The following is a 20431-nucleotide window of genomic DNA, read 5'->3' as shown; positions in this document are numbered from 1 at the left end:
AATATTATGATATCTAACAATCTAACATTTACTTTATCGCAACTAACTTTTACTTTCCGCATCTAACATTTATTTTATTGTAACTAACTTTTACTTTCTGCATCTAACTTTTACTTTATCGCAACTAACTTTTACTTTCCCGCAACTAACTTATTAAATCATATATTTCATTTAGGCAATAGCGTGGCTCTGCCGGTTGTTCTAAATGAAATATAATGATTTAATTTAACATTTTTTTATGTAGTTATATATTTATATATTTATATATATAATCATAGGTACCATATATAAAATATCGGTGAATTCGGTATTTTCTATAGTGGGAACTATATTATATTAGGTGTGTGTTTAAATATTTTTATTTTCTTGGAACCATTATTTATGGTGGTTTCCATTGTTTTACTTTTAGTTAAACAATATTGCATAAACCAAGAATAAATCCTCGAGCCTTGACAAAATTTATATTTTGTAAACTTCGTTCTTGCATTTGGTAATCTATAAGTTAATAAATTTAAACTTAAAATAACCTCTCTGTGGATCGATCTCGTACTTACGAAATATATTACTTGCAGACAACCTATACTTGGGTGAATTATAATTTAAGTAGTAGCAGTGCGTTCTGTACAATGAGCAAGAAAGATCGAAGTTGGATTTGAAATCCAGAAAATGTATCTTCTTGGGTTATGCTGATGGAGTAAAGGGGTTTCGCTTGTGGGATCCTACTGTTCACAAGCTTGTCATCAGCAGGGATGTTATCTTCGAGGAAGATAAAGTAAAGGGAGATAAAGGCACACTGAATTCAGAAACTACTATATTTCAGGTGGAAAATAAGACGGACGAAAGTCAAGTTTCTTGTGAAGCAGTACCAGAGCACGAAGAACAAGAACATGTTGAGTCTGAAGTTTCCAATGTGAGGCAATCAACTCGAGACAGAAGACCACAAGGTTGGCTTTCAGATTATGTCACTGAAAAAAAAAATGGAATATTGTCTATTATCAGAGGATGGTGAGCCATCGAGTTTCCATGAAGCTACTCAAAGCTCGGATGTATCCTTGTGGATAATAGCAATGCAAGAAGAATTGGAAGCATTAGACATGAATCAAACTTGGGATCTTGTTACACTACCACGAGGAAGGAAAGCCATTGGAAACAGATGGGTCTATAAGATCAAGCGTGATGACAATAACCAAGTGGAGCGGTATCGTGCTAGATTGGTGGTAAAAGGGTATGCTCAGAAAGAAGGAATTGACTTCAATGAGATATTTTCTCCTCTGGTTCGGCTTACAACAGTCAGAGTAGTGTTGGCATTGTGTGCGGTGTTTGACCTACATCTAGAACAACTAGATGTGAAAAAGGAGTTTTTTCATGGAGATCTTGAAGAAGAAATCTATATGCTCCAGCCAGAAGGTTTTGCGGAAAAAGGCAAAGAGAACTTGGTTTGCAGGTTGAACAAATCTCTGTACGGTCTCAAACAGGCGCCGAGGTGTTGGTACAAGAGATTTGATTCATATATCATGAGCCTTGGATACAACAGACTAAGTGGAGACCCTTGTACATATTTCAAGAGGTCTGATATTATATCATTTTGCTGTTGTATGTGGACGACATATTGGTAGCAGGCCCCAACAAAGATCAGGTCCAAGGATTGAAAGCACAGTTGGTTAGGGAATTTGATATGAAGGACTTCGGACCAGCAAACAAGATTTTAGGGATGCAAGTTCACCGAGACAGAAGTCAAAGAAAGATTTGGCTTTCCCAGGAGAATTATTTGAAGAAAATCTTGCAACGCTTCAACATGCAAGATAGCAAGCCAATATCTACCTCTCTTCCTGTTAACTTCAAGTTATCCTCCGAGATGTGTCCTAGCAGTGAAGTAGAGAGGATTGAGATGTCTCGAGTACCATATGCATCAGCAGTGGGAAGTTTGATGTTTGCCATTATCTGTACAAGACCGGACATTGCTCAAGCAGTGGGAGCAGTTAGTCGGTATATGGCGAATCCTGGAAGAGAGCATTGGAGCACTGTTAAGAGGATCCTTAGATACATTAAGGGTATCTCGAATGCTGCATTATGTTATGGAAGATCAGATTTTACACTCAGAGGCTATGTCGATTCAGATTATGCAGGTGATTCTGATAAGAGGAAATCTACTACTGGTTATGTGTTTACACTTGCAGGGGGAGCAGTAAGCTGGGTTTCAAAACTGTAGACAGTTGTGGCGTTATCTATAACGGAGGCAGAATATATGGTAGCTACTCAAGCTTGCAAGGAGGCAATATGGATTAAAAGGTTATTGGAGGAGATCGGGCACAAACAAGAGAATGTTCTTTTGTTTTGTGACAATCAGAGTGCTTTGCACATCGCAAGGAATCCAGCCTTTCATTCCAGGACAAAACACATTGGAGTACAATTTCACTTTGTGCGGGAAGTAGTAGAAGAAGGCAGCGTGGATATGCAGAAGATCCATACGAAGGACAACATAGCTGATTTTCTAACCAAGCCAGTGAACACTGATAAGTTTGAGTGGTGTAGATCCTCAAGTGGTCTAGCGGAAACGTAAGCAGCAGGGAATGGCAAGATTGAAAGGATGTGTGGAGATGTGCTTGATTCTCAATCAAATTTCAAGTGGGAGAAATGTCGGCAAAAGTGGGAGGGGGGACCAGTCAAAGAAAATAAAAAAAAACGTGGGTTGGCAATCAGCAGAAGGAAATTTCGCGGAATTTTTCAGAAGACGCGTTTTATACGCGTCTTCACACGGTCAAGGGGCTCTATAAATAGAGCTCTCCCCTTCATTCTGAAATCATCCCTTCTTCGAGTTTTCTCTCATCTTATAGCATTCTATAATATTTGTGAGGTGTTTGTTCTTCTGTATTAAGAGAGTGTGTGATCTCTTTGGAAACACAGTGAGTGAGTTGTACACCACAAAATATTATAGTGGAAATTCTTTTCATCTTGCCCGTGGTTTTTACCCTAATAATTTTTAGGGGNAACATTAGTCTTTTATTTTAAATTTCATTAAAGACATAGTTTTTTTAAAAAAAATTGGAATGTAAATTTCATTTCAAAATAAAATTTTATTTTTCTTCAATTTATTGTAAAATTCATTAATACATGAAAAACAAAAAAAAATATATTTATTAACCTTATTTGACGGAGATAGGACATACATGTAAATTCACACAATTTCATTTGAGGTTTTAAAATTATTATTCGCGTATTATTTACGTTATTCATGGATGTTAATTTACTCAAGTTAAAAATAAAAATTGGCACAAAAACTCATGTGAGCTGTTTCACATGTCAATTTTTGTGAAACATGTCTCTATTCCGAATCGAATCATGAAAAAACATTGGTTTTCACTCTGAAAATGGACGGATCAACCCATCTCAAGGATATATATCCATGAGACCGACTCACAGAAGACTTATTAAAAAAATTGGAGAACTGAACAACAATGTAAACTTTATTTTCCTTCGATTTATTTTAAAACCAATTAACATTAATTAATGAAAAAAGTTGGCCCGTATTAGAGATATATATCCATGAGACCATCTTACAGAAAACTTACTCAAAAATTTGAGAATTATAAAATTTTGAACAAGAATCTATAACTTCATTTTCATTAGGGGTGTTCATCGATCGGTTCGGTTCTATTTTCAATTTTTTATTTTGGTTTTTTCGATTTTCGATTTTTACAAATATATAATCCGATATCCGAACCATTTTTCTTCGGTTCGGTTCGGTTATTTCGGTTTTGATTTAATTATTTAAATTAATAAGATAAATATATTGTAAAATATAATATGTTATCTTTTTACATGATTTCTTAGTAAAACATTTAAATATAAAGTCTAAATGAATTACATAAACAACAATCAACTAAATATTATTGATATTATCTCAAAAAACATAAAATAAAAATAAAATTACTAATTTAATGAAATTTCGGTTTTTTCGATCGGTTCGATTTTGACATATATAATCCGAAACCGAACCAAATAAATTTCGGTTTAACATTTATATCCGAATTATAAATTTCGGTTTTCGGTTCGATTCAGTGTTCGGTTTTTTCAGTTTGGATTTTCGATTTTTTCGGTTTTATCCGAAGTTTGAACACCCCTAATTTTCATTCGATTTATTTTAAATTCATTAATCAATGGAAAAATTGAAATCAAACAAAAAGACATCCAAAAAAATTAAGATATAATTCATAAATCAAACAAAAAGAAAAAGAGAGAAATCAAACAAAAACAATTATTTTAAAATATATCATTTTTTAAAAATAGATTGTAAATTTTATTATTCTTCTATTTATTTTAAATTCTATTAAAATATAGTTTTTTTTTTTAAAAAAAAAAAAAAGAGTATACACTCCATTTCAAAAAATCTGGTTAAATTTCATTTTTTTTCAATTTATTTTAGAATTCATTAATAGACGAGAAAAAACAAATACTAAAACATGTATTTATTATTATTATCATTTTAAATTTAATTTCCTTCAATTTAGTTTAGATTCCATTAATTAATAGATGAAAAAAAACAAACAAAGTAACATGTATTAATAAATATTATTTAATATATATGACCTCCAATAAATCACAGAGATAAAAGTATTCTTCTGTACTCAATCTCATGAATGCCTCTCCCTTTTCCACCGTAAAATTCCATCCAAAACGCATCAAAATGGGTATATTTTGTAGTTTCTACTTTCTACTATTCCCCGGAATAACCTGATATTTTATAAATTTCAAGTCATATTTCACAACTTTATAAAAGGAATATTTTACTGAAATATTCGTCAAATAAAGGCTGCTTCCAACTTCATTTGACCAGGTTATTTATTTATGCTGCCTTTGTTGAAGAATTTCTTCCTTTTCCGGGTGTCTAATTTATTTAATTGCATTAAAAAAAATATCAGTCAACTTTTTTTTGCCCATATTATCAAATTTCAGTTATGTTTTGATATGTTATTTTCTGATTCGACGTTAGGGGTGGCAAAATACAACACGACCCGTCAACCTGACAAGACCCAATACGAAAAAAATCAGGTTCGGGTTGGGGTTTTTCGGTTTCGGGTTGGGCGGATTTGGGTTAGTACTAGGTTAGACGGGTTTCGGGTTGGGTCACGGGTTGACCCGATTTTTTTTTAAAAAAAATATTACCTATATTTTTATATATTGTATGTTTAAACAAAATTTATTGTATATTTATATGATAAATTTTCATCATTTAATATTTATTTTATTTATTTTTTATTTTTTATTTTTTTAACAATTGTTTATTTCATTTAGTAAATATAATTTTAATTTTCTACAATTAAACTTTCAAATTTAAATCAGAAATTTTGTTATTATGTGTTTAAATTAAAATATTATTATTATTTTTTATTTTTCGAATTTTTTTCATTAATTTTTTAAATAAATAAATAAATAAAATTTGGGTTAGGCGGGTTAGACGGGTTCGTGTTCAGATTGGGGGATTTCGGGATGGTTCAGGTTTGGTTTGGGTTGGAAAAAAAATCCGCAAATTCACATCCCTATTCGACCGTTTATATGACATCTATATTGTTCTGATGTGAAGGTTATGTGTACTTGTCGCTTCAGCACTTTGAATGTAATATGTATGTATCTCATCGCCTGCAAGATCAGTTGTTTTATTAACTGAAATTAATCGATGCAATGGAAATCTTTCATATGATTTATTACATAACATGAATTACCATGTTTTCATGCCTTGTTAAGAATAAAAGCCTCCAAGACTTGAATAGTATTGACAGCATCAGCCATGATATTTTCTGGCTTTATGGGTATATCCTCGCTTGCCTTGACAAATTCACATCCCCATTTCAATGAAGTCCAATTATCACCCTTGGGAGACAGAACAATTGTTATCTTGAATTCCTTGAAAAATTTCATGAAATCGCCATCTACGATTCTCTTCACGTATATCTTCTTCTCTTCATCTACCAGTTCAACCTTGTCCTTTGAGGATGAAATAGGATGCCCTGCACAAACAGAAAAAAAAAATTCAGCCCATCGAGTAAACAGCTGGAGCCGCTCGTCTCTAAGTTGTTAACATCAATCAAGAACATCTATATATATATATATATATATATATATATACCTGGTTTAAACTTGACATTATAAACTGTTCCGGCATGCACACCGTCGCCTTCAAGCACTTCAAAGCTGTCGAATTTATGGGGGAAAGCTTCGGGCAAAACTGTGGTGGCGTTTTTCATACAGTCCCACACCTTTTCTATATGACACTTCAGCTCAAGATCAACTTCAAGATGCTGAGGGGATGCCATTGCTGTTGCAGAAAGCTCAAAGAAGATAGAAAAATATGTGGTGTGTGATATTTAAAACAATAGAAGTAAATATCATATGATGGCAATTTATATATAGGGATTCTTTCCTGGTCGACATTTCTAAGTATGAGGTTTGACTGGATATAATAAATATGGTGAAATCTCACGAGTGCACTTTGGCGTTTTATGCAGATGGAGTCAATGTTAATTTCTATAGAACATCAAATGTTTGAGCAGAGTAGGCGTCTAGTCATTTAATTTGTTGTTTGGACTTTATTGATCCTTATATAAAAACAATATGTATTTTAATCATATTTTACGATTTTATCTCATTATGACAGTTTCTTTATCTGTAAAATCATATAAACTGCATAGATAAAATACTTGAATATACATAGGTACCATGAAGTCTATCTCTTAACGTATGATCATGAAACTCATTAGGAAGCATACTATATATATTCTAAATTGATTCATATTTGATTCAACCGCCTAAAATAAGGATAAAGATCGCTCGAGCTTGATACCAGCATCTGTGATGTAAACGTCATGTTTCAATGGTAAGGACATGGAGACGTTCATTCATACCGATTAGTAATCATTTGATGATGAAATAAACAACTTTCATTCGCACTTTCCAAGTGGTTACTTATCGAGTTGAATATTCAATGGTTATGGTTGTATACAATTAGTCCTTTGACTCGAGACAACATGGAAGCTCTACGTACTAGCATGCACTTTGATCCGCTTACCGACTCCATTGAGGGTTATAAGGTGGCGAGGTTGTGTGTAGTTTTGAAATATCTATGAGTCAATGCATTATAGTCGAGGATTCACCGTTCACGTACGGGTGAAGATATACTATATGATTAGATGAGTTAATAGTGTAAGGAATATTTGGTCAGAGTAAGATATGTGTATTTTGGAAATACGTTTCCTCAGTTGAATATATCATATCACTATTATTACTCAAAGATACATCACATCTTTATCGAATTCTTTTGCAACTCTCGATATAACAATAGTTGCAGATTTCATCGGGATATATGAGTTAAAGATACCGTATTGTACGCTAACCATAACATAAGGTTATTGCAGACACTATCAGTTATACCTAGGGGAGCATGAGGCGATACTACTAGACGCTCTTACCATTGTCCGATTAGTGTAATCATACTTGAGTTCTGACGTTCTTGATCTTAGGATTGATGAAAAGAATAATGATAATTAGGGTTATAAGATCGAATAAGAATAAATGTTATTCTAAATAACATGAAATTGTGAACTCACTGCTAGTTGTATCTCTGAATCATTAAGAGTCATACAAGTATCGAATTTCGTGTTCTCGTTTAAATAGTCGAATTCAAGGAGTTGAATTTGCCTACTATAGTTTGATGGAGATCAAACAGATTGCTTATAAAAGAGTTTATCAGTTGCTTTCATGTAATGGAGGTTGTGGAAGTTAGCTTAACTACTAATTAAGTGAGACGAGTGGAACTGCTTGCTTTAGTAAAGGAGTTTACAAAACTGGCAGCTGCCAAAAAAATAAATCAGTGGAAAATTTCAAAATTTTTTATTTTTCATTATATGAACAACATTTGTACTCTCGATAAATCAGGCTTGTCTGATCATCGATCGAGATTATAATGAGTTCCCAATTATTTATTTAGCAAATTCAGAATATATTAATTAAATAATAAATTAATAGTGGTGACTACTTTGTAAAAGATTCTCATTGAATAATATAGAGTAGTCTAGATTTATTAACAGTTAATTAAATAATGGTTATTTAAATTTATATATTTATCTATATTTATGTGTATATACAATATATTATCAAGAATTGACTATGCAGGATATTTTAAAAAAAAAATACCATATGAGAAATTTAAATAATAAAATAAAGAATCTTGATAAAGTTAAAATTCTAGAAGAATTGAGACATTGTATTTATATGTTACAGATGTTGATAATAATCATAACAACAAAATATAACAATATACATATCAAGAAAATCAAGCCAAGCTATTCTCTCTGCACATTTTGGAAGATAAAAATCAGCTACCACCCATCAAAGAAGCTCACAGCTGAGTTCCTCCACTCCACCACTATGCGCCACCGCCAAGCCATCGCGAAGCTGCTGCACCGTCGCCGGATTTTTGAAATTCTGGCAATCAAATCAAGACACAAATTTCATTTAGATCTCTAGTGCAATCTATAGGAAGAATCCAGTTTCAGATCGTGGACCTGATTAGACGATTGAAAAAGGAGGAAGATTTGTTCATAAGGATTTTCAAGAAGAGTTGTCTTCACTTAAAATCCGTAATCGATGAAGCCAACATTATATATATGAATGTAAACTGTTCTAAAACATCCTATGAATGTTTAAATCATACACCCAAGGATCGCTTTGAAAGTCAAAACAAAATTTTTTAAACTTCCGCTACTCTTTGGGTACGAGAACGGTATACCAACAGTGATATTAGAGTTAGGTTTCTCAATTGTATGATTTTCTATTGTTTATTTTTTTGAATTAAGTTGAGAAATTTATTTCTAACAGCATAAGAAAATCTTTCAGAAATTGTAGTGCCTGAGGGCAGCGCTACCCAGCACAAGCAGTACACTGCGTGCACAGTTTTAAAATTAAAAAAATTGTTTTCGCACGGGGCAACGTACTGCCCTGCACGAATGGCAGGTGCCCAGCGGCCCGAGTTGATCAGGCAACGGGCGGGCGGACACCGAGCGGGGTGCCCAGCTCGAGAATTTATGCCCTTTTCACGGGCTATTTTTTAATAGGGCCCACGAGGTGATTTTCTGAATTTTTTTCAAAAATTTTGGAAAAATTGATATTTTATGAAAATATGGAATAAATTTTTGATAAAATTATAGTTTTTCTTATAAAATAAATAATTAACAATTAGATTATTAATTATTTATGGTAAAAATGTGTTTAACAAGAAATTTAGTTATTAATGAATTAATTGAAGTTAAGTGTTTATTTAACTTATTATTTTATTTCTAATTATGACGGTTAGTGATAAATTTACAAGATACATAATTTTTTGATATTATGGTTTTAATATAATATTTGATATTATATAGTAAAAGTATGATCGAGAGACATAACCAATTTGTTAGGTGTATTTTAGGATATTTTACATGTTGCAATTTAATTATCTGATAATTATTTAAAGTGGGTCTGGGTTATGGCTTGTTCTCTTCCCTGAAATTTGTATTCTAATGTGTCATGGAAATTTAATGTAAATATTAGATTTAGTTGGAGATCAAGATTTGAAGATAGTGGGCCTAGATCCTCAAAAGTTTTGAAGATCGAAAACATGTAAAATATTGTAAGGTAATGTAATGTTGCATTTTCATTCCTACATTTACCTGGGTTCTGGACTTGGATTAATATTTGGCTCTTATAAATCAATTAACTCTCGGTTATCTATCATATTTTATTATTTATAATTCATGTGATGTGTTATAAATAATCAATATGTGTGTTATTATTAATATAATAACAAGAGTTGCATGGATCCGGCCAACCTTCAAATAAACATGGCATGAGATTTTAAAATTAATAATAAGACAAATTTTCAAAATTAAAATATCTAATTTTGGATAAGATTCAAAATTTATATCAAGTCTATTAACAGAAGATTTTTTAAAAAATATTAATATTTCATTATCTTCCATTAATGGTGGTTGCATGATAAACGTTATTCACGGTTAGTATCTGGCTCATATTATTAGAGAAGCCTAGATGCTGGAAAGTTGTGACTTTCACTGACATACTTGGTGTGAACTACGTGGAACTCTCATGACTTCGGCTCATATTATTTAGGATCTCATGGCGACCGTTCACTAAAGTTCAACATCGATTGGTTGGGCTCGACACGTGAAGATAAATGGCATCATATTATTGGGCACTCATCAAATGTGAGGTAAAATATGTAAGGGTTGTAAGAGGTTGCAATTGGACTCTATCTTTTGGAAATTATGACTGGTTGATATTATTCGATATCATAATTTAGCAATTGGAACTTGCGTATTTATTAAGAAAATTGGATTTCCTGTTTTGATTAGATGATGGTGAAAATGTCAAAATAATGAGAGGTCATTCATAAAAACAAAAGTCCATATTCTATGTCCTATAAAATATTTTAAATTAGTTAGTAACATTTATTATGTTTCAATTTCAGTATATTTACGATGTCGTCGCGAAATCTTCTATCTGTTATACTCGATCAAAATAAGTTGATCGGACCAAATTACAAAGACTGACTGAGGAATTTAAAATTGTTTTAAACTCTGAGAAAATAGCATATGTGCTCAACAAGGCACCTCCAAAAAAGGCTGCTACCAATGCTCCTACTGAGGAATTGGCTAAGCTTGACAAATTGTGAGACCATGACTTGCAAGATAGGAGTTACATGCTAGCTTCTATGTCAAACGAATTGCGGAGGTGGTATGAGGAAGATGTAAATATTGTTGACGTTTACGATCACCTACAAGAGTTGTACGGTGCACGAACACGTCTATTAAGGTATGCTACTATTAAGGAGCTCATGACATCACACATGCGAGAAGGGGTCTCGGTCCATGAGCATGGTATGAGGATGATTGGGTTCATCGAGAAGCTAGTGGGCCTGGAAGGGAAGGGAAAGAAATATTCTGCTCATTCCAAAAAACAAACCCACCATGAAGCAAACTCCAAACACTTCTAAAGGGCCCACAAAGCCCGACAAGATAGAATATGTTTGCTTCCACTCCAAGAAACCTGGACATTGGAAGCGCAACTACAAGGAATATCTAGTACAGAAGAGTTCTGGCAATGTTATGTTTTATATTGAAGTAAAATCTCGGTTAATTCATCTTCTTGGGTATTAAATAATGGATTTGGTTATCATCTATGTAATGATTTGCAGGCGATGACAAGAAATAGAAGGCTAAGGGATAGTGAGACCTTCCTAATGATGGGCAACGAAACAACAGTTGCTACACAGGCCATATGAGATATTTACTTATTATTATACAATAACTCTAAGTTATTTTTGATATATGTTTTATATGTTACTGACTTAGTTAAAAACATTTTTTTTCCATTTCTATGCTTGAAAAATATGTATTTTCTTGTTTATTTGCTAAATGCTTGCAATATTTAAAAGAATGGATGTTTAATTGGAACAAGCGAATTATAAAATGATCTCTTCCATTCTAATTGGAACAAGCGAATTATAAAATGATCTCTATAACAAAAAAAAAATTTAATTAACGACGTCCAAGTGAATACAATTTTAACAAATAAAAGAAAACAAGATAATCTAAATAATGCACACTTGTGGCACAATAAGCTATGACATATTTCCCAAAAAAGAATGCACAAATTAGTGGGAGAGAATTTCGAACTGAAGTGGAGAAACAATTAGGAAAGAGTATTAAAACACTTTGATCTGATCGAGCTGGAAAATACTTAAGTACTGAATTTCCATACTACATTAAAGAAAATGAGATTATCTCACAATAGACACCACCTACCACACCCAGTTGAATGGTGTGTCACAACATCGTAATCATACATTGATGGACATGGTTCGATCTATGATGAGATTCATTGAATTGCCAAAATCTTTTTGAGGATTTGTGCTTGAGACTGTGGAAATGTTGTTGAACCAAATCCATACAAAGGCAGTTGATAAAACTCTATATGATATATTGATGGAAAAACCTCCTAGATATTATTTCTTAAGAATATGGGGATGTCCTGCTTATGTGAACCTAGAAATGGAAGAAAAATTGGATAGTAGAGCCAATTTGTGTTGTTGAATATTATTTTCTATGATACCAATGGAATAAAGATGTTTGTTTCAAGGAATGTCCTCTTGTTGGAGAATTTGTTTATATTAAATAGAAAATGTGAGATGATAGAACTCGATGAAATACGAGAAACTCCCACTCTTGAAATAGTATAACTCACACCCAACTGCCAGTTGAAGGGATACAGCTCTTAAGATATCCGAAAGGGTTTCCCGGCCACCTAAGATGATGATCATGCTTCTTGAAAGAGACAAGATAAGCTCATTTCTGGATGTGATCAAGAAACTTAAAAGAAACATTATCAGATACGGATTCATCCAAATGGCTTGAAACCATGCAGTCTAAAATGGACTCCATGTATTCAAACCAAGTATAGTCTTAGTGAATCCACCTGAGAGAATTGTTCGCATATGAAGTAAATGGATTTACAAAAGGAAACTTGAGATGTATGGAAGGTAATGACAGTCAAAGTAAGATATGTAACAAAAAATATATACACAAAAGTAAGGTATTGACCATGCAGAAACTTTTTTCCAATCGCAATGTTCAAGTCTATTAGTATATTTTTAGTATAGCAGCATTGTATGACAATGAAATATGGCAGATGGATGTGAAGACATCATTCTTTAATGATGATATTAAAGAAGAGATTTATATCTCTCAACATGAAGGATTCACATTAGAATGAAATGAGCATAAAGTATTCAAACTTCATAGATTCATCTATGGACTCAAAAAGACATCTGAGGAGCTAGAACCTCATATTTGACAATACTATCAAAGAGTTTGACTTTATTTAAAACCCTAAGGAACCTTGTGTGCACGAGAAAGTTAGTGTGAGTACAGTGACATTCCTACTACTTTATGTTGATGACATACTAATAATTGAGAATGATGTAGGATGTTGTAATCGACTAAAGTATGGTTACTTAGTAAATTCTCCAGGAAAGATATGGGTGAAGCATCCTATATATTAGAAATACAAATGTATAGGGATAGATGAAAAAATGATGTTAGGCATCACCCAATCCAATTATATTGATACAATACTGAGAAAATTCTCTATGGAGGAGTCTCTATAGAGGAGTCCACGAGAAGATGTCTCTCAATGTGTCATGATGTACCTATATCTAAGTCTATGTGCCCTAATACCGATGAGGAGTTATAAACTGTGACTCGCATTCCATATGAATCTGACATTGACAGTATTATTCATGGTATGATATCTACTTGAAGGATATTTTTAAGCACTTAAGAAGAAATAAAAATTTGTTTATAGTTTACGAGAGTGGAGAATTAAAATTGAAATGCTATACTGATTCTAGCTTCCAATCAGATGTGGATGATTCAAAATCAACATCTTGATTTGTAATCAAGATCAATGGTGGTGTTGTTTCTTGGAATAATTCCAAGCAAGAAACCAAATCGGATTCAACCACTGAGGCCGAATAAATAGCTGCACCAGCTGCAGCAAAAGAGATTGTTTGGATGAGGAATTTCGTTCAAGAGTTGGGTGTCATTCCTCAAGGATTATATCCGGTCTCGGTCTACTACGACAATACAAGTTCCGTTGCGCAAGCAAAGGAACCAAGATCTCATCAGCGATCCAAATATTTACTAAGAAAGTTTCACATAATCCGGGAGATTGTGGGAATATGAGACTTATCAGTAGAGAGAGTCGTCTCTACAGATAACGTTGTTGATCCACTAACGAAACCCTTACCAGGATAATTATTTGAGAAGCATCGTGAAGCAATAGGTTTGAGATCTATGGGTAGTTGGCTACAAGGAAAGTGATAGATTGTTAGAATAGGTGCTCAGCGAGTCAACTTGTGGCTGAGCTTTATTGACTCTTATGTAAAAATAATCTTTATTTTAATAATATTTTATGGTTTTATCCAGTTATAACATATACTTTTTCTGTATACTCATGCGAGCTGCATAGATAAAGTTCTTCAACATATATAGGTACCATGAAGTCTATCTTTCAATGTAAGATCATGAAACTTATTAGGAAGCGTACTATATATTTTAAACTTGTTCATAGTCGATTCATACGCCTAAAATGAATATAAAGATCGCTCGAGCTTGAGACTGTCATATTTAATGTAAACGTCATGTTTCATTGATAATAACATTGATATGTCTATTCATACAAATAGGTGATTATTTGATTATGCATTGAACAACCATCTGTTTTACTTTCAAAGTGGTTATCACTTATCGAGTGGAATAGTCCATGGTTATGGTTGTACACTATTAGTCTTTTGATCAGAGACAACGTGGAGTCTCTACGTACTAGCATGAACTTTGATTCGTTTACTGAATTCATTGAGAGTCATGAGGTGGCGAGATTAGGTGTAGTTTTGAAATACGTAGATATCAATATATTGTAGTCAGAGATTCATCGCTTACCTACGTGTGAAGATATCACATGTGATCTGATGAGTTAATAGTCCAAGGAATCTCTGGCCAGAGTAAGACATGTGCATTTTATAAAGGTGTTTCCTCAGTTGCACATATCATGTCACTATTATTACTCAAAGATACATCACATCGTTATCTAATTCATTTGGAACTCTCGATATATCAATGGTTGCATATTCGATTGGGATATATGAGTTGAAGAGGTTGTACTGTACATTAATCATAAATTAATGTTCTTGCAGGCATTATCAGTGATACCTAGGAGATCATGGGGAGATGCTACTAGACGCTCTTATCATGATTTGAAAGGTGCAATCATACTTGAGTTATGACGTTCTTAATCAAATAGTTGATGAAAAAATGAGGCTAATCAAAGTAAGCTCAAATAAGAATAAATTTTAGTATGAATCACGTGAAATTGTGAATTCACGGCTAGCTGTATCCTTGAACCATTGAATGTCAAACAAGTATCAGATTCCTTGTTCTCGTTGAGATAGTCGAATTCAAGGGATTGACTTTGGCCACTGTAGTTTGATGGAGTTCAAACAGATTGCTTATGAAGAGTTTAAAAGTTTAATTCATGTAATAGAAGTTGTGAAAGTTAGCTTAACTGCTAATTAAGTGAAAAGAGTAAAATGCATGTTTTAGTGAAAGATTTCACAAAACAGACAACTGCAAAAAAGAATATATCAGTGAAAAATTTTGATCTTCGAAATTTGCATTTTTCATTATATGAAAAAGATTTGTAACCTGATATATCGGCACTGTCTGATCGTTGATCGAGTTATAATGATTTAACAATTATTTATTTATTAAATTTAGAATATACTAATTAAATAATAAATTAATAGTTGTGACTACTATGTACATGATTCTAATGGAATATTTTAGAAGAGTCTATAATTGATTTGTAGTTAATTACGTAATTGAATCATTGTTATTTAAATTTATATATGTGTGTATCATAGATTATCAAGAGTTGACTAGAAATTGTATTTTCAAGAAAAGAAAATATCACATGAAAATTTTAAATAATGAAAATAAAAAATCCTTATAAGGTTAGAATCTTAAAAAGATTGAGATATTGTATTCATATCTATGTTACCAAATGTTGATAATAAACATAACAACAAAATATATACAATATACATATTAAAAAAATCAAGTCAAGATTTTCTCTCTCCCCACTTTGGAAGATAAAAATGGGCCACCACCCATCAAGGAAGCTCATGACCGAGTTCCTCCACTCCACCACTGTGAGCCACCGCCTCCGACCACTGCGAAGCCACCGTCGTCGGATTTCTGAAATTTCGACGATCAACTCTCAACACAAATTTCGTTTAGATCTCTAGTACAATCTATACGAGTAATCCAGTTTGTGATCGTGGATCTGATTAGACGATTGAAGAAAAAGGAAGATCTGTTCGTAGGTATTCACAAGAATGACTATCTCCGCTTAAAATCTGGAACAGTTGGAGCCGATATTATATATACGAAGGTAAACTGTTCTAAAGCACCCTATAAATGGTTTAAATCATATGATGCCCAAGGAACGTTTTCAACGTAAAACAAAAATTTTAAAATTCATCCGCTCTTTGGGTGCGAGAAAAGAAAGCGGTACACCAACAGAGCCGATGGCTTGTATGTCATATGAGACGAGACCCGATTAAAACAAACTCTTCATCCAACTCAAAAAAAAAAAAACGAATCAAATGTTGAAAGATAAATATCAAGAGACCGAAATTATGAATTATGGCCAATTCATCTCGAAAGTAGTTTAATTAGATTACTGGCACACCTCAAGCCGTCGGAAATCGGAATAAAGCTGTGTAAGTGAGATTTTGCATAGTGAACCTCGTGACTAACTAATCCGCTATCATTCGTATTTCGACAAAATAGTTACTCCAGCTTGCTCTGCTGGCCGTTAGCAGTCTTATAAACACTTCCAACTCTCTGGTAAAGTGAAGTGTAATATGAATACCCTTAGTTTCATCTGTCATTTCATTATCAACATACGTAAAATCCTTGTATCCTATCCCAGAAGCCAAATTGTGCCCTGATGTATAGTGAGGACCTGCAAGTGAGAATGTGCAAAATGGGATCTGCAAGTAACCATTTAGCATCCATTCTAACTTTACAAAAACCACCAGTGCAAATTGTTATACAGATTCATTGTATACCCTTATAAGTCCACTCAAATTCAACACATAAATCGATACGAAAATGATACAAGAGTGGGGCTTTAATTGCCCTTTGTTCATTCGAAGTTTTTAAACAATGAACACTATCCAATTAGCAAGAACATGACAGCACAATGTAGCAAATGGAGTCTTTGATTCAGTAGCCATTTAGGAAACTCTAGGCAGAGATCGGGGCTTAAATAAATCAAATAGATTGTTTTTTTCTTGTATTTCATAACATGGCGCAGTAATTCAAAAAAAAAAAAACCTTGAAGCCACCACGTACTTGCAAGCATTTTGTTCATCTTTAGTAGCATACAATCAAACACAACATCATGCCTAATCACAAGTACAAGTCAAATGTAGAGTTGTAAACGAATCGAGCTGGTTTGCGAACTTTTCAAGATCACTCGAATATGTTATTTGTATTTGAATTTATCTAACTCGAGCCGAACTCGAACATGTTCGAATTTTTTCCAAGCCGAACTCGAGCCAAAATTATTTTGTTCGATAATTCACAAGCTTTAATATTTTATTATTATTATTATAAAATTATATTAAATATACATGCATTTCGAGCTTTTGAACGTTTCGAGCTTTCGAAGCTTAGTTCTGAAGTTTTACTATCCGAACAATAGTTCGAATAGCTCATGAATAGGTTTGAAGATTTCAAACCAAACACAAGCCAAAAAATTAAAAAATTTCGAGCTTCGAATCGAATTCGAACTCGAATATACTAAATTTTAGACTTGAATTTGTACTCGGTTCGTTTACACCTATAGTCAAATGCCAACATCTAATTCATCCCTCGTTTCCCATTATTAGATAGAGTGATACAACAAAGGAGGCAAGGGCACAAATAGGAGTTGGGCAGTTATGCGAGTTAGTTGCTAGAAGTTGTTCCTATTAGTATAACTAAGGAAAATAGAGAGAAGAGAAGGGTTATATGCATATTCTTATGATTCAGACTCTATTCTTGTTGAATGAGATTCCATCTTTCTTGCTTCATTGCTATCTTATTCCTTCTTCATGATCTATCTTCATAGGAGAGTAGCGATCTTAAATTTGCTGCCTAAAATTTGGTGCTCCGTTGAAACGATTTTCATGGCGGATGTAATGCATCAAACAAAATTTGAAGAAATTCTCTCAAACATTGCATGACTTCAAGAAGAAAACACATCCTTCAAAGAACAGATGGCACCGGTAAAACAAATGGTGCAAGAGATGAAGGTAATGTTGGAAGAACACTTCAAATGCAAACCGGGTCTACTGCCAGGACTTCAAAGGTTGATTCCAGAAAACCTAACCAAGAGAAGACGCACAACAAAGATGACGAAAAACTTAGCAAAAGGAATTGGAGGCTTCGGAGTCAGTCGAATTGGAAGGACGAATTGTCGACGAATTGGAACTAGTCCATAGACTCGAGCAAGTTGATTGTGTGGCCGAGCTCGCAGGTGGGTGGAAATATAAATCTGGAAAATCGCTCCAGAGTCTCAGACCATCGCCGTCTCTCGAATTCCATATATTTGTATGAAGGTGCTGAAAATCAATTGGATCTGGGAAACTGAAAAGAAATTTCCATATATTGGGGAGGCCCTGTATAAGGATGGGTACTTAGGTAGCAAAGCAGCGATTCTAAACGGACTCTCAAATTCAGCTTGGTTGCAGCTGACAATGATAGGGGAAGCCAAGGCAGAGTGTGGGTTTCTGATACGGATGGAGAATCTTCATCTGAAAGCCTTCGTAGGCTATTTTTGTGGTAGGACCAACAATAAAATTTGGAGAAAGAAAAAAAACGGTTCAATTACCTTTATGATGACTATAAGATTGAGCAATATCTTTGAGGAGGAAATTATGGGCACGGTGTTTTCCCTGCACATCCAAGGAACTAGGCTGGACTCATTTTCATTGATCTACAGGCAAGTCTGGACTAATTCTGAATTTCTTTCCCTTTAACTCCATTCTTCTAGCCGGCTTTCAGAGCAAACTTTACACCTTGAGGACAAGGTGTTTCTCGATGGAGCGGGTATTGATACAACAAAGGAGGAAAGAGCACAAATAGGAGCTCGCAGTTATCTAAGTTCGTTACTAGGAGTTGTAACAATGTATAAATAAGGAAAATAGAGAGAAGATAAGGGTTATGCATATTTTCTTGAAATTGAAACTCTATTATTGTTGAATAAAGATTATTTCCTTTCTTGCTTCAATTCTATCTTCCTCCTTATTCGTGGACTATTTTCTTGGCATATTAGCGATCTCTAATTATTAGCGATCTCTAATTCGCTACATAATATAAAGCATCTCAAAATTTAAATTCACAGTCAAAATCACCAAACCAAGATAGGCAGCAAAGATACAAGATAAAAAGGATATGCAAAAACATATTTCCAAAACTAAGTCGACATCTTAAGGTAAGATATCACCATGTAGTGAAAGAATTGGAATTTGGTATTCAATACATTTTATTCAAAACATACTATTTGTATATAAAAAAATCTCACGTATACCATGTTAATTGTTAAATACCTCAAGAAAATATCTCCTACGCCCACAGAGTTTCCATCAATAAAAAATCATTAAAAAAAAAAGCAGCTCAAATTTCATAAACCTTTCCATGTCAAGACTCTTCTTTTCTCTCAGAACCATCCGAAATTTCCTCCTTCTCTTCCTCCAATTGCCTCTCCGCCTCCTCCTGCGCAGATTTCTCAGCTTCCAGCAATGGAGCATAGTAATCAGAATGAGCGTCCATACACTTCCTCAACGCAGCAGTGGCCTGAAAACACTTTTCCACAATATCCTCCCCGTTCTTCTCACCTTCCTCCACGCACTTCTCCCAATCCACAAACGTGTCCTTGCATCCACCCCCTTTCATGAATAAACAAAACCCACACTCGCCTTCTTCTTCCTCTTCTTCTCCTTCCCCATCATCATTCCCTTCCACTGTATTTTCTATAATTTCTTCGGGGTTTGTGTCCGCCGGTGGATCCGATGATTCTGGAACTAGGGTCTCGGGCTCTGGATCTTTGGATTGCTGGGTGGGTTCTGTTTCAGCTTTGGATTGATGGGTCTGTGGAGAATTCGGGGAAGACGTAGCGGAGTTTGCGATGGTGGAGCTAGGGTTTGATAAGGATGGCTTGGACAAAAGGTCTCCCATGGCTGCTCTTAAACATCTCTCCTTAAACCTGTCTCCCATTTTAATGGTTTTTCCAAGATTTTAAATGTTTGCATCTTTTTGTTAAAAAATAATATTTAAAATGTGTGTATTGAATATTTGAATGTTGAATATTTGAATGTTGAATATTAGATAAAATTAGGTGTTGAATATTGAAATTTGTGTGTGATGATGAAGGTAATGATGTAATTTATTTTTGGATTATTTGTAAAAAATTTCTATAAATAGATCTCTCATTTGTGAATAAAATTACAATTAAGTTGAGAGAAAAATATTATAAAGTGTGTAGTGTGATAATTTTGAGAGTTTGAGATTTTTACTTTTTACCGTAAATTTTTACTTTTTCACAACACGTTATCAGCACGAAGCTCTAAAAGTCCTCCATATTTTTCCAAACTCCAAAACAGAAGAAAAAGGTAACAAAAATAATAATATTTATTTTATTGTTTATATATATATTATATAATATAATATTATTATAAATAATAAAAATAAATTTTTCAAAAAACTTTTTATAAATC

At 33.5% G+C, this 20431-nt stretch overlaps 2 protein-coding genes across 2 annotated transcripts; both read right to left on the bottom strand.

The window, feature by feature from the left end:
* Positions 1-5626: 5626 nt before the first annotated feature.
* Positions 5627-6424, bottom strand: LOC140974743 (MLP-like protein 423). Its single transcript, XM_073438225.1, has 2 exons — positions 6125-6424; positions 5627-6005 (listed from the first exon to the last, which is right to left on the bottom strand). Exons 1-2 carry the CDS (start codon positions 6309-6311, stop codon positions 5728-5730), a joined length of 465 nt encoding a protein of 154 aa, XP_073294326.1. The 5' UTR covers positions 6312-6424; the 3' UTR covers positions 5627-5727.
* Positions 6425-19165: 12741 nt separating this feature from the next.
* Positions 19166-19976, bottom strand: LOC140975381 (uncharacterized). Its single transcript, XM_073439068.1, has one exon. The coding sequence runs from the start codon at positions 19929-19931 to the stop codon at positions 19356-19358; it is 576 nt and encodes a 191-aa protein (XP_073295169.1). The 5' UTR covers positions 19932-19976; the 3' UTR covers positions 19166-19355.
* Between the last annotated feature and the right edge of the window lie 455 nt (positions 19977-20431).

This window comes from Primulina huaijiensis, chromosome 4 (assembly GCF_012295235.1).
Source record: "Primulina huaijiensis isolate GDHJ02 chromosome 4, ASM1229523v2, whole genome shotgun sequence".
Lineage (NCBI taxonomy): Eukaryota > Viridiplantae > Streptophyta > Magnoliopsida > Lamiales > Gesneriaceae > Primulina > Primulina huaijiensis.
The sequence above is the reverse complement of the archived record's forward strand: the minus strand, read 5'-3'. Positions and strand labels throughout refer to the sequence as shown.

Excerpts from the sequence above, each read along its gene's own strand:
- LOC140975381 (XM_073439068.1), bottom strand. The coding sequence starts at position 19,931 with ATGGGAGACAGGTTTAAGGAGAGATGTTTAAGAGCAGCCATGGGAGAC.
- LOC140974743 (XM_073438225.1), bottom strand. The coding sequence starts at position 6,311 with ATGGCATCCCCTCAGCATCTTGAAGTTGATCTTGAGCTGAAGTGTCAT. Across the intron at positions 6,006-6,124 it reads TAATGTCAAGTTTAAACCAG|GGCATCCTATTTCATCCTCA; the intron begins GTATATATATAT and ends CTGTTTGTGCAG.